Genomic DNA, 13,114 nt, shown 5'->3' on the forward strand with positions numbered 1-13,114 from the left:
TGTGTTTTGTGTTCCTTTTCGTAAACGAATTCATTATCCACCTGATGTCGTTATGGCACACAGTGTCAAGACTGTGAGATCGTGGAGCAGTTAAAACCCCAAGTCGTTCCCAGTTGATTCTGCCAGTCAGCCTCAAGGCAGTTTTCAGGTGGTCACCCACACTCATGCAGGGGTTGGTGGACTGGATAACCGGATCCGCCTCAGTTGAGATCCACACTACCATGACGAACGCGAAAATACATAGCTAGACAAAACGGTACAGAACAAACATTATACAAAAAATAAAACAATAAAACATTCAAAGCAGTTCAGGGTATGCACAAAATATACACTAATGGCCATTAAAATTGCTACATCAAGAAGAAATGCAGATGATAAAGGGGTATTCATTGGACAAATATACTAGAACTGACATGTGATTACATTTTCACGCAATTTGGGTGCATAGATCCTAATAAATCAGTACCCAAAACAACCACCTCTGACCGTAATAACGGCCTTGATACACCTGGGCGTTGAGTCAAACAGAGCCTGGATGGCGTGTACAGGCACAGCTGCCCATGCAGCTTCAACATGATACCACAATTCATCAAGAGTAGTGGTGGCGTATTGTGACGAGCCAGTTTGCTCGGCCACCATTGACCAGACGTTTTCAATTGGTGAGAGATCTGGAGAATGTGCTGGCCAGGGCAGCAGTCGAACATTTTCTGTATCCAGAAAGGCCCGTACAGAACCTGCAACATGCGGTCGTGCATTATCCTGCTGAAATGTAGGATTTTACACGGATCGAATGAAAGGTAGAGCCACGGGTCGTAACACATCTGAGATGTAACGTCCACTGTTCAAAGTGCCGTCAATGCGACCAAGAGGTGACCGAGACGTGTAACACATGGCACCCCATACCATCACGCCGGGTGATACGCCAGTATGGCGATGACTAATACCGTCATGATGCTGTAAACATAACCTGGATTCATCCGAAAAAATGACGTTTTGACATTCGTGCACCCAGGTGCGTCGTTGAGTACACTATCACAGGTGCTCCTGTCTGCGATGCAGCGTCAAGGGTAACCGCAGCCATCGTCTCCGAGCTGATAGTCCATGCTGCTGCAAAAGTCGTCGAACTGTTCGTGCAGATGGTTGTTGCCTTGCAAACGTCCCCATCTTTTGACTCAGGGATCGAGACGTGGGTGCACTATCCGTTACAGCCATGCGGATAAGATGCCTTTCATCTCGACTTCTAGTGATACGAGGACATAGGGATCCAGCACGGCGTTCCGTATTACCCTCCTGAACCCACCGATTCCATATTCTGTTAACAGTCATTGGCTATCGACCAACGCGAGCAGCAATGTCGCGATACGATAAACCGCAATAGCGATAGGCTACAATCCGACCTTTATCAAAGTCGGAAACGTGATGGTACGCATTTCTCCTCCTTACACGAGGCATCACAACAACGTTTCACCAGGCGACGCCGGTCAACTGCTGTTTGTGTATGAGAAATCGGTTGGAAACTTTCCTCATGTCAGCACGTTGTAGCTGTCGCCACCGGCGCCAACCTTATGTGAATGCTCTTGAAGGCTAATCATTTGCATATCACAGCATCTTCTCCCTGTCGGTTAAGTTTAGCGTCTGTAGCACTTCAGTTTCGTGGTGTAGCAATTTTAATGGCCAGTAGTGTAGAAACACAAAAACACAACGCAACATCATGCCTAATACGTTGTAGGACACCCGTTGGCATTCAAAACAGCATCCGGTCTTATCGGAATGGATAAATGTAAGGACTGTATAGTTTTAAAGGGAACCTCATACCGTTATTACTGCGAAATCGTGGCAAGTTCAAATTACGATGATGAACGTGAATAGCGATCAGATACCCTTTTCTCTAAAGGAGACCAGAAAGGCTCAATAACAGTGAGATTCGGTGACTGTTGTGGCCAGAAGTGATGCGACAGTTTATCCTTGTGCCCACAAAACCAGTCCTGAAAATACGAACTTCGTCTTGGAACACAGCATCACAGTTGGGGAACAAACAGTACACCATGGAAGAGACATCATCAGCCGAAACGGTCACATAATTCTTGGCAGTAATGCTACTTTGCGAGTGCCCATGGGGCCCATGGAATACCACGATATGGCTGCCCAAATCATCAGCGATCCCCCGCCATGTTTCGCTCTTGTGAAGTAATCTCGCCCGGAAGCTGGAAACAATGTCAAACACGACTCATCCGACGAAACGACTTGCATCCATTTCTCCATAGCCGTGGTTATGGGACCACGTTTTCCTGTTGTGGGTATTCGCATCACTCATACGTGGTTTTCGAATTCCAGGTCGACCTGCAATTTCACGCTTACGAAGCTTCCTTCCTGTTGATTTGGTTCAAATGGTTCTGAGCACTATGGGACTTAACATCTGCGGTGATCAGTCCCCTGGAGCTAAGAACTACTTAAACCTAACTAACCTAAGGACACCACACACCTCTATGCCCGAGGCAGGTTTCGAACCTGCGACCGGAACAGTCGCGCGGTTCCGGACTCAAGCGCCTAGAACCGCTCGGCCACCGCTGGCAGAGTTCGCGAGTACAACATTCACTTGTGCGGTGACTTTCTCAGCTGCCGTCCTCTTATTTTTCGTTACAAGTCTCTAAATGACCATCGCTCGCGAACACTGAACACACACTTTCGTTCGCGTTGTGACTTACCGGATGATGTTTTTCCTCTTTTCCTGTATTCGATACGGTGCTTCTTGAAACAACAAACATTTCGGTTACTTTGGTTACAGAAGCACCCACCATACGAGCATCAGCTATTTTTCCATATTCGAATGAGCTGAGCTAAGACATGATGCACTCGCACCTACGCGGAAGAGTGTTCTGTCCACGATTGACATTTTCAACGTACTGAGGACAAAGCGCAGTCGCAGTTAGTCATCAAATACAAAAACGTTGCCTGCAGGGTTGGCTAGCCTCTACATTTATATTGAAGAATGCATTCCTCGCGTTGATTACACATTTTCGTTAAAATTATGTAGACGTCAGTTGTTAATGTGTATTGATTTGATAAGTCCCTCACTTCAAACCCCAGAATTTTGAAAGTAGCCATCGCTGTTTATTATTTTGTTCGTGAAAATAGAATCATCCTTTAATCGTATTCTATTGGATGTTAAACTGAATTGTCGATTCCACTTTCCTCCACAACATGTTGATAGCCCCGCCATTATATCTAGTAATACGCTTCGCAATACTTCAGTCAGACGACTGGATCGGGCGTCGAAACGTTGTGCAGGAAAGCAGAATCAGTAACTGGTCTGAACACCCAAAAGTATACCACTAATTAATTACGGTGAGGGAACAAGCGAGATCTTGTTGTCATCTTTCCCTACTTTTCAAGTCACATTGAAAATGAAGCTATAAATATTTGAAACGTAAGTGCAAAACAAAATATTTTTGTAGTTACATGTTACAGATTCTTTTCCTTCCAAAAAATAAAATTGTTGTGTGGATAAAACCAACTATTCCTCTGTAACAAATTCCAGTGTGGTAACAGTTTCACTGTGACAGCATGAAATATTTAGAAAGGAATCAATGGTTCCCAGGATAAGGAAAAGAACAAAAGTGAGTGCTAGAGAAGCAACGGAGAGAAAAAAAGTCAAAGATTGAAAACGAAGCGGAAAGCATGTACGGAAGGAAATCAGTGGGCCGTATATTGTGACGACGTAAAGAAGGAAAAACGATAATCATCATACTTGCTGTGCGTCTCTGAAGTCATGAACTAGTTTCGTCCATATTACTAATATTTTGTACGTACAGAGTGGGCTAAAAACCAAAACAAGACAAAATTCCAGTACACATGGGCTCTAAAAAGTATACCTCAACACCCAGGACCACTTATTCTTCTTTACTGTTAAAATCTATCTCGTACTGCTGTTTGCTTTAGGTATATTGAGAGATGGTAGGTATTCCAAAATGCTTAGCACAAGGGCTATGAGCACTTGTATGCATTTTAGAACCACTGTGTATTTGACATCTTTTCTTGTTTTGGTCTATACGACCACGTCACACAATATGGAATACCTTTCTTAAATCCATGCTAGTAGTTACGAGGAAAGCCATGGCCGGCCGATGTGGCCGAGCGTTTCTAGGCGCTTCAGTCTGGAACCGCGCGACCGCTACGGTCGCAGGTTCGAATCCTGCCTCGGGCATGGATGTGTGCGATGTCCTTAGGTTAGTTAGGTTTAAGTAGTTCTAAGTTCTAGGGGACTGATGATCTCAGATGTTAAGTCCCATAGTGCTCAGAGCCATTTGAACCATTTTGAAAGCCATGAAATACGTACCTTACATAATCCACCGAACACGATGTTTCGTTACAGTACAGATTCTTAAACACCTTCGTAAGAAGTCAAGACTTCTAAACTGTCAGATAATGTTTAATTCTACTGCGATGGTGATTATTTGACGATACCAGCACAGTTCTCACACCGCAGGCCCACGTTGACAGGTGAGAGGCAAATATATTGCTAAGTGCGCTCTTTCTTAAGTATCGGACCGCTCTCTCTCTCTCTCTCTCTCTCTCTCTCTCTCTCTCTCTCTCTGAGCCGCTAAACTTTCGTACAGAGTCCGCTGTCCGCTGTTCTCATGATTTGGTAAATTACATTTCTTTTATCTGCCCTTCCTACCGCCACATTCGTCAGTAAACGTAAAGGGAGAAAGATGTTTGTGCCATACTTATTATTCGTGGATACTTTTTTCTGTACGTTATCGTTTTTTAGCTTTTTGTGTGTCGTATTTTCAGAGAGGAGATTGGGGACTTAAACGAGTGCGAAATACCGCCTAGAGATTACACGCAGCCAGGGCGGTGTAATAGACCAACGGTTGCTGCTAATCCACTGCGCAGAAAGGATCCGTGTCTGGCCCACCTTCTTGTCACGCAAGCTGGCGCGCTGTGCATTAAGCTGCACAAGCAGTGGAATGATGACATAGAGACTGAGTGGAGAAATAACCCAGCTGCGGAACCGTGGCAAAAATTTTCACCTGAGCCCAGATGTGTAACTAAATTGCTAACCCACTTCACGGTTCGTGGTGCACACTTACTGTTGCAGATTGCCTACCTAACGGCTTCCAGGGCCAGAAAAAATTTATTTTCAGAATTTAAAATGATTATTGACCGAATTTAAAAATTTAAAAAGGTGTCATAATCTACTCTTTAAGAGGTATCACCTTATGTTAAGGATTTAATCTAGTAAGACAAGGGATTACGGTTGGATACTGTGGATATGTCTCGAGACAGCGTAACTCACAGCGCACATATTATCCAGACTATATTCATCTGTATTTGAGAATGAGAGCACTTAGCGACTTCCAACAAAGTTTGAACATGATATGAAACCTTTTCCAAACTTACTCTCGCCTCTACGGTTAATGTTAAAATATCTACTCGTAACACATTAACTCCTTTATAAAGTAAACAGACGTTTGAAGCTGTTTTATAAATGGGACTTCGATTCTTTAAACAATATAGTCTGGGGGATGGCTAGTTCGTAAGTACCAAGAATGTCACATGGAAAGCCCCTCAGGATGATAAGTTAACACAATGTAATTATTTCATCGTTCTCGTTCCAGGCCGTTTCTGACGCTATGCTGGTGGAACTGAAGCAGTGTTTCATGGAGGCCTATGACGACAACCAGGATGGGAAGATCGACATTAGAGAGGTAAGGAGCATCTCTTCCTATCGCTCTCTTCTCCAAGTTAGCCTTTCGCTATCAGTTTCCAGACTTCCAACCTGCTCCATTCCACGACACAGCACACAAGGAAGAGACGATCCTATACATTAATTTAGTAGATTTTCAGTTGCCATCCATTTAAAGAAATTAAGTCAAATAGTTGTAAGGTCGCCTAGTGTCATTTTAGCAGACTTTCTCTTGGTATAAAGAGGCTTTACTTCAATTGTCTGGGACCACAGTATTGCTAATCAATAGCAATATTATCACACACCAATATTAACTATAGTCAGTTGTACGAGTCCCAGTGACCTTTATAAAGCAAAGGTTCCAGCTTTCATTTGGACTGATTTACGGAATAAGTTTTAACATGTTGTAGCCCTGTCAGCAACTGTGATAAATTAATACGTCAAAAATTCACCTCAGCTGCTAAATGTTACTGGTCTTTACTCAGGTTTCAGCTAGAGTAATCTAGCCTTCTTCAGAAGCATAAAATAAACTAATACATGCAAGAATAAGGCACGGTCAAACATAAAAAGGTAAAGTACCGTGGTACCATGTCAAGCTACGTTACTTAGCTGAGGAACAGCCCCAGCCCCACTTCGTGGAAAGCGGTCGGTTAGCCGCGGACGCTACGTTGGAACTCATGGTACCACTGTACTTCAACTTTTTGTGTTTGACCGTGCCTTATTCTGGCATGTATTAGTTTATTTTACGCTTCTGAAGAAGGCTACATTATTCTAGCTGAAACATGGGTAAAGACCAGTAACATTTCGCAACTGAGGCGGATTTTTGACATATTACGGAATAGTGAAGATTCTAAACGTATTAGGAGTGTGCAGAGTCATACATTGATACAGATGATAGGAGAGCTGGCTGGCGCATCAGCTAGCAACTATTTGTTGAGACCTAATAGAACGATATTTTCGATGTAATGAAGAATTTAATTGAAATCGAACAGCTCAGTTACGGAAAAAATTTACTTGTGACGGGTGCCGTCTCTGCACTGAAAGGAAAACGATGTGCAGGATTTTTGAGCAAAAGAATGGACGACTGCAACTGTGTGTAGACTCATAGCGGTATACTCTGAAGGCATAAACGTGCAAAAATTATCTATTTAGTCGGTTGGTGATCACACTGGCAACGAAACTATGCACGGCAGAGAGAGCACTGAAATAATGTATTCAGTCTTCCGAAATTGTTTCCAGACAAACCCGAAACAAACAAGCAATGACATAGACCAATATCTTTCCTAAATATCTTTAAAACACTCGAGCGTATAATAACGGACAGCTTAAAGATATATATGTAGAAATCTATCAACTGATGCCCAGTATAAAAAAAGCCAGGAATTAGGGAAAGCGATGGCACCAATGGCCCACTGCTGCAGCTCACAACAGGGTAACACATCTGCAATACGGATATTGGACAATGTCCATATTTTAACAGGCTTTTATTAGGTCGCTTTCGCGTCTCTCTGTTCAGTACACTTTTTTCAGTTGGCTTTAAACTAACTTCTTCATCAGATAGACCTAAAATGGATCAAAATACAACAGTGTGGGGGTAAAAATCACTCACCATATGGGAGGGGTGAAAACGGGAAGACAAAGAAACATAACGCAGAGCACCACAGTTGGAATTCCTCACGATGGCTACGCTTACCAGATTGCATCACACCCCCATAGACGCATTGTGCATAAATGCATGCTGCAGAAAGAATCAGGGACAGCTCGTTCGATTCATACGAGGGTTGGAACTTTAGTAGTGGCAACTATTTATTTACAACTCGTACAAAATAGATACGTGTTTCAAAGTTTTACTGACCTTCAAAGTAGTCACCAGCATTATGTATAACCTGTTGCCAACAACGTGGAAGTCGTAGGATACTCTTCGCAGTGCCAGTTGTGTTGACAGTTCGAGCGGCGCGGTCTAAATGGCTCTGAGCACTATGGGACTTAACTTCACCGGACCTTGACACAAGTCCGCCGGGCGGGGACCAGGCGCTCCTTCCCACTCCGGAAAGCCATGCGTTATTAGACCGCACGGTTAATCGGGGGGGGGGGGGGGGGGGGGGCAAGTTTAGACTAACTTCCTGATAAGATAGAGAATTGAAATTTTCAAACTTGCTCAGAACTGAATCACAGTGCAATATTAAATCTCCTTCCTGTGTGGTCTGTAGAGGAGGGTACTTTGTGTACCACTTTCCTCCCCTTCCTGTTCCAGTCGCGAATGGCTCACGTGAGGATTTATTGCTGGTGAGCGATCGTGTGAGCTCGAATCTCTCTAATTTTTTTGTCTTCGTGGTCTTTTTGCGAGATATACGTAAGAGGATGTAATATATTGGTTGACTCAGGTGAAGAGAAACCGAAATAAACTTGAAATATAACATATGCCTCAATTCCAATCTCCTCAAAATGTTTGAAGTCGACTGAAACATTTCGCACACAATAAAATACAAAAAATAATTATGTAAATAAAAATAAATGTTTAATATAACCTCTTTTTTAAATCGGACAGAAAAGTATTAAAATAATGTCTCCAAGCACCATACAGATAGTCCTAAAAATTTGTCACTTTGAATTTTCACTAGCTGTGAAAATACTTGTAAGATTTATAACGAATAGCATAGGGCGCGTGCAATACATAATTGATGAATGACTAGTTCGCGTCCGTACAGTCTAAAAAAAAGGAAAGAATAAATGGTGGACTTATCCGAATGGAACGGAAATCGGTAGATGTAATGTACATTTGCTGGCAAACAAATGATTACAATTTCAGAAATACTGGATGTTTTATTCAAGCTTCACAAGTTGAGAAAGTCAATAACGCATTGCTCTACCTCAGGCCCATATTCGGTTTATCATTGACTTACAGAGCTGTTGTATGTCCTCCTAAGGAATATAGTGCCAAAACCATTCTGTCCAATTAGCGCGAGCTGCGTTGAGGACGGTGCCCATAATACTCTAAACGTTCTCATTGGAGAGTGGCCCGGTGGCCTCGCTGGACGAGGCGCCAAGGTAGGGTTTGGCAAGCACGAAGACAACCAGTAGAAGCACTCGCCGTTTGCGAGCGGCCTTTATGTTGCTGAAATGCAAGCCTAGGATGATTTGCCATGAAGATCAACAACACGGAACGTAGAATATCGTCGACGTAGCGCTGTGCTGTAAGGGGTGGGCGGATGACAACAATAAGGGTCCAGTTACGAAAAATAATGGCACCCTAGACCATCAGTCTTGGTTGTCGGACCATATGTCTGGACAACAACAAAAAAATGGCTCTGTGCACTATGGGACTTAACATCTGAGGTCATCAGTCCCCTAGAACTTAGAACTACTTAAACCTAACTAACCTAAGGACATCACACACACCCATGCCCGAGGCAGGATTCGAACCAGCGACCGTAGCGGTCGCGCGGTTCCAGACTGAAGCGCCTAGAACCGCTCGGCCACAACGGTCGGCTCTGGACAACAGTCGGGTTGGTATACACTGCTGTCTGCGGCCTCTCCAGACACGTCTACGGCCAGGAATCTCGTTGACTGGAGTAGAATTTTCTCCAGTGATAAATACCGCTTCGAAATGAGCCCCGATGTCCAGCTTAAAAAAGTGACACACGTTCCTACAGGAGGTAGCATTGGTAGAAAACGTCCGAAAACCAATACCTGCTGAGATATGAGCCAATCTGTACTTTCATTCCCAGGTATCTGTTACATAGAAAAACAAACTATAAACAATGTCGTTACCACGCATCTTGATATATCCTTCAACCCTGCGCAGCGAATCACACATTCTTTCAAATATATCTGTTTCCATTCGGACTGCGTTACTTGTGATGGTCACAGGCTGATATAACGTTGAGTGTACGCCAACAACTTTAAAATTCCCCATACAAAAAAATCGAACGCATTCAGGTCCGGTGTTACCGGATCTCCTTGATAAATTTCTCGCACACGAAACTTTGCGATGGGGTAGTTCGATCGATCCGTAGGAACTGGACTGGAGCCCCGTCATGTATACGCCACAGTCGTTCTCTTTCCGCAGAGATAACTTTCTTCAAGGCACTCGTAATTCGTGGGGCAGAAATCGCTGATATACAGCACCTTTCAACCTGTTCAATAAAATCTATGGCTTTTGAGTCTGTCACGACAATTTCTGCCCATTCACTGCTACTGAAACGATCCTGATGCCTCACGTCCATGATTGCTCGAAGCATTGCATCTGCTAACAGATGCGTATTGTCGCAAGTTACTATGCCATCTCTTGTGAATCTTACCTCATCTCTAAATAAACGGCCCTATTCTCAACAGATTTTGGCTTCCAGACATATCATGATAGAAACATTTCTTTTGGTTTTGTTCAGTACTACATTCTGTAGAAAGATGTAACACTTTTTTTTTAACTTTGTGTATAGAAATTTTGAATCTGTGTGACGATGGTTTGTGGACAGTAGTATTCCTGAAACGGACTGGCCTGCCCAGTGTCCCAATTTGAATCCAACTGAACAACTTTGGGAAGAATTAGATGTTCGACTTCACTCCAGACCTCAGCTTCCAACAACATTATCTACACTAGTTTCGGCTTTGAGGAAGAATCAACGTCACTCAAAGTGTCCCCAACCGAGTTCAAGCAATAATAAATACGAATGGTGGACACACCTCGTATTAATGTGCGCTAAAATATGTCCGGATATTTTTGATCAGATATAGTGTTTACAACAAGGTGACTTCTGCCCTTTTCACCCTTCCAGATAGTCTCCAGTTCGTTCCTACCTGCGACAAATTTGCCTAATGGACAATGACTTTTAATCGTTCCTTAATTTGGTAACGTTAAAACGGTGTTGTCGCAAGCCGCAAGTGGTCGTGCAGCACGGGAAGCTGTGCTTTCAGGCAAAACAGGCAGTCCTCCCACACTTTGTAATGTAATCTTCTCTATATTAATGGGCTGCAGTCCCTTTTTCGAACCAAAAACAGTAATAGACAGTCCTGGACGTAAAAGTAATGTTAAAACTTGTGGATTATAATTCCGAACTTTTTGAAAAACAATGTAAGTTGTTGTTAATCGATTATAGTCTCTCTGTTAATATGTTCCCTTAAAACGTAAATTAGCTTTCATTTACCGGCATCGTGCCAGTTCAGTCGATTAATCACACACAACTTTAGACGGAAAGTGTAGTATACGTCTGCCTTAACATTTCTCAAAGTTACTTAAAAATGTATTTTTATAGCACAGTCAGTCACCGATTATGTTGTGAGTCACAAACACCAGAACGTGTTTCTCTTTAAATAGCTATTAATAATGTTCAACGTTGCTCGGTATTATTTAGCTGTGAATATTCAGTGGGATTTATAAAGTCTGGAGTCTATTAGCACTGTGTTTCACTGAAGTCTCATCAGGGTAGCAACACTAAAACTCCGATCACCGATTTCGCAGCTTTGTATGTTACTACTTGACAACACATACAAAATTCTGTCATACAGTCACTGGCGTCGAATTATTATTCCTCTAACGCGTCACCGAAACCTTTCATGACCGGACAAATCTACAAATCAGGTAAAGAGATACATACGTTTCACAGTAGCAAAATTCTGTAAAGTCAGAAAAATTGTTTTATACTTCGTGCTCGTAATAGCTCGTGCCTAAGAATGTTCGTACATCGTCTAATATATCCGTATGGGAATCGTCGCTTGAAACTCCAAACTGTCCGCCTGCCTTGTGATCCGAATTAATTCCTTGCTCAATGGTCAAAACGAGAAAGAATAGGAGAAGGTATTGAACACGCAAGTGGTCACTTAAACTGTACTAACTACTACGCAATCTAATCGTAGTTAAATCAGTATAGTTTACACGTAAGTACATAGGAAAATTCTTGGTTTATAAACATTTACGACGCTACAAATACCCATCAAGAAGCAACAGAAGTAGCCTCCCGGAAGATTTAGCTCTTCGCCGGCGTAGCCCTTTTCCTCGCGCCATTAATTCCTTTCGCTGCGCCGGCCTCAGGCATAAAACTCGGATATTGTGAAAGATGCCTGCAAGTCAGTGGCTGGCGGTGGCAGGGGACTTAGCCCAGTCACCGATAGAGATTTAGCACCCTCCCTGGAAAATTTCTCCCTTACCTACTGAAAGACATTTCCCATTAAAAGTTCTTCATTCGAGGACTGCGTTGGCGTAACTTATAGTTCAGGCCACCTAGGTTATAAGTCAGTATTGTAATTGTACTATAATGGTTCTGGTATTGATGTGGCGGTTTAGAGGGAAACGTTAAGTAAAGTAGTTTGCTGAGCATTCGAGCGGTAGTGTCTTCCATTTCTATCGTCCGATTATAAAAACATAAAGTGACACAGAAAAACAGAGATCACATTGCAAAATGTGCGAAGTTTTAAACAGTCCTGCGTCCCATTTCATTAGGAATCATGTTTCGAGACCGACAATAGCTTCCACACTAAAGCGCCGAAGAAACTGATATAGGCTTGCCTATTCAAATACAGACATATGTAAGCAAGTAGAGTACGGTGCTGCGGTCGGCAACGCCTATATATGACAACAAGTGTCTGGTGCAGTTGTTACCTCGGTTACTGCTGCTGCAATGGCAGGCTGTCAATGATTTCAGTGAGCTTCAACGTGGCGTTATAGCAGGAGCACAAGTGATTGGATAGAGCATCTCAGACGTCTCAGAGGCAGCGATTAAGTGTACCGTGAATATCAAACATCCGGTAAAACATCAAATCTCCGACATCGCTGTGGCCGGAAAAAGGTCCTGCAGGAACAGGGCCGACGATGACTGAAGAAAATCGTTCAGCGTGACAGAAGTGCACTCTTCCGAAAATTGCTTCAGATTTCAATGCCAGGCCATCAAGAAGTATCAGTGTGCGAACCATCCAACAAAACTCAATCGATCTGGGCTTTCAGAGCCGAATGCCCACTTGTGTACGCTTGATGAGTGCATGACACAAAGATTTACGCCTCGCCTGGGCCCGTCATCACCGACATTTGGTTGTTGATGATTGGAAACATGTTGCCTGGTCAGACGAGTCTCGTTTCAATTTGTATCGAGTTAATAGACGTGTACGGGTAAGGAGACAACCTCGTGAATCCATGCACCCTGTAAGTCGGCAGGGGACTGCTTATGCTGGTGGACACTATGTAATGGTGTGGGACGTGTGCAGTTGGAGCGATATGGGACGCCTGATACATCTAGATACGACTTTGATTGGTGACACGTACGTAAGCAAAATGACCACCTGCATCCATTCATGTCCATTTTGCATTCAGACGGACTTGAGCAATTCCAGCAGGACAATGCGACATCCTAAACGTCCAGAATTGCTACAAAGTGGCTCCAGGAATTCTGAGTTTAAACCCTTCCGCTGGCCATCAAACTCCGCAGACATGAACAT

General features: G+C 43.3%; 1 protein-coding gene across 1 annotated transcript in view; it reads left to right on the top strand.

Moving 5' to 3' along the window:
- The window catches only part of LOC126091882 (calbindin-32), a 695,369-nt gene that overhangs the window by 511,946 nt on the left and 170,309 nt on the right, over window positions 1–13,114 (top strand). Inside the window, exon 3 of the mRNA XM_049907165.1 lies at window positions 5,622–5,711. Coding sequence (XP_049763122.1) covers window positions 5,622–5,711 — 90 coding nt within the window. The remainder of the gene's footprint in view (window positions 1–5,621; window positions 5,712–13,114) is intronic.

This window comes from Schistocerca cancellata, chromosome 7 (assembly GCF_023864275.1).
Source record: "Schistocerca cancellata isolate TAMUIC-IGC-003103 chromosome 7, iqSchCanc2.1, whole genome shotgun sequence".
Classification (NCBI taxonomy): Eukaryota; Metazoa; Arthropoda; class Insecta; order Orthoptera; family Acrididae; genus Schistocerca; species Schistocerca cancellata.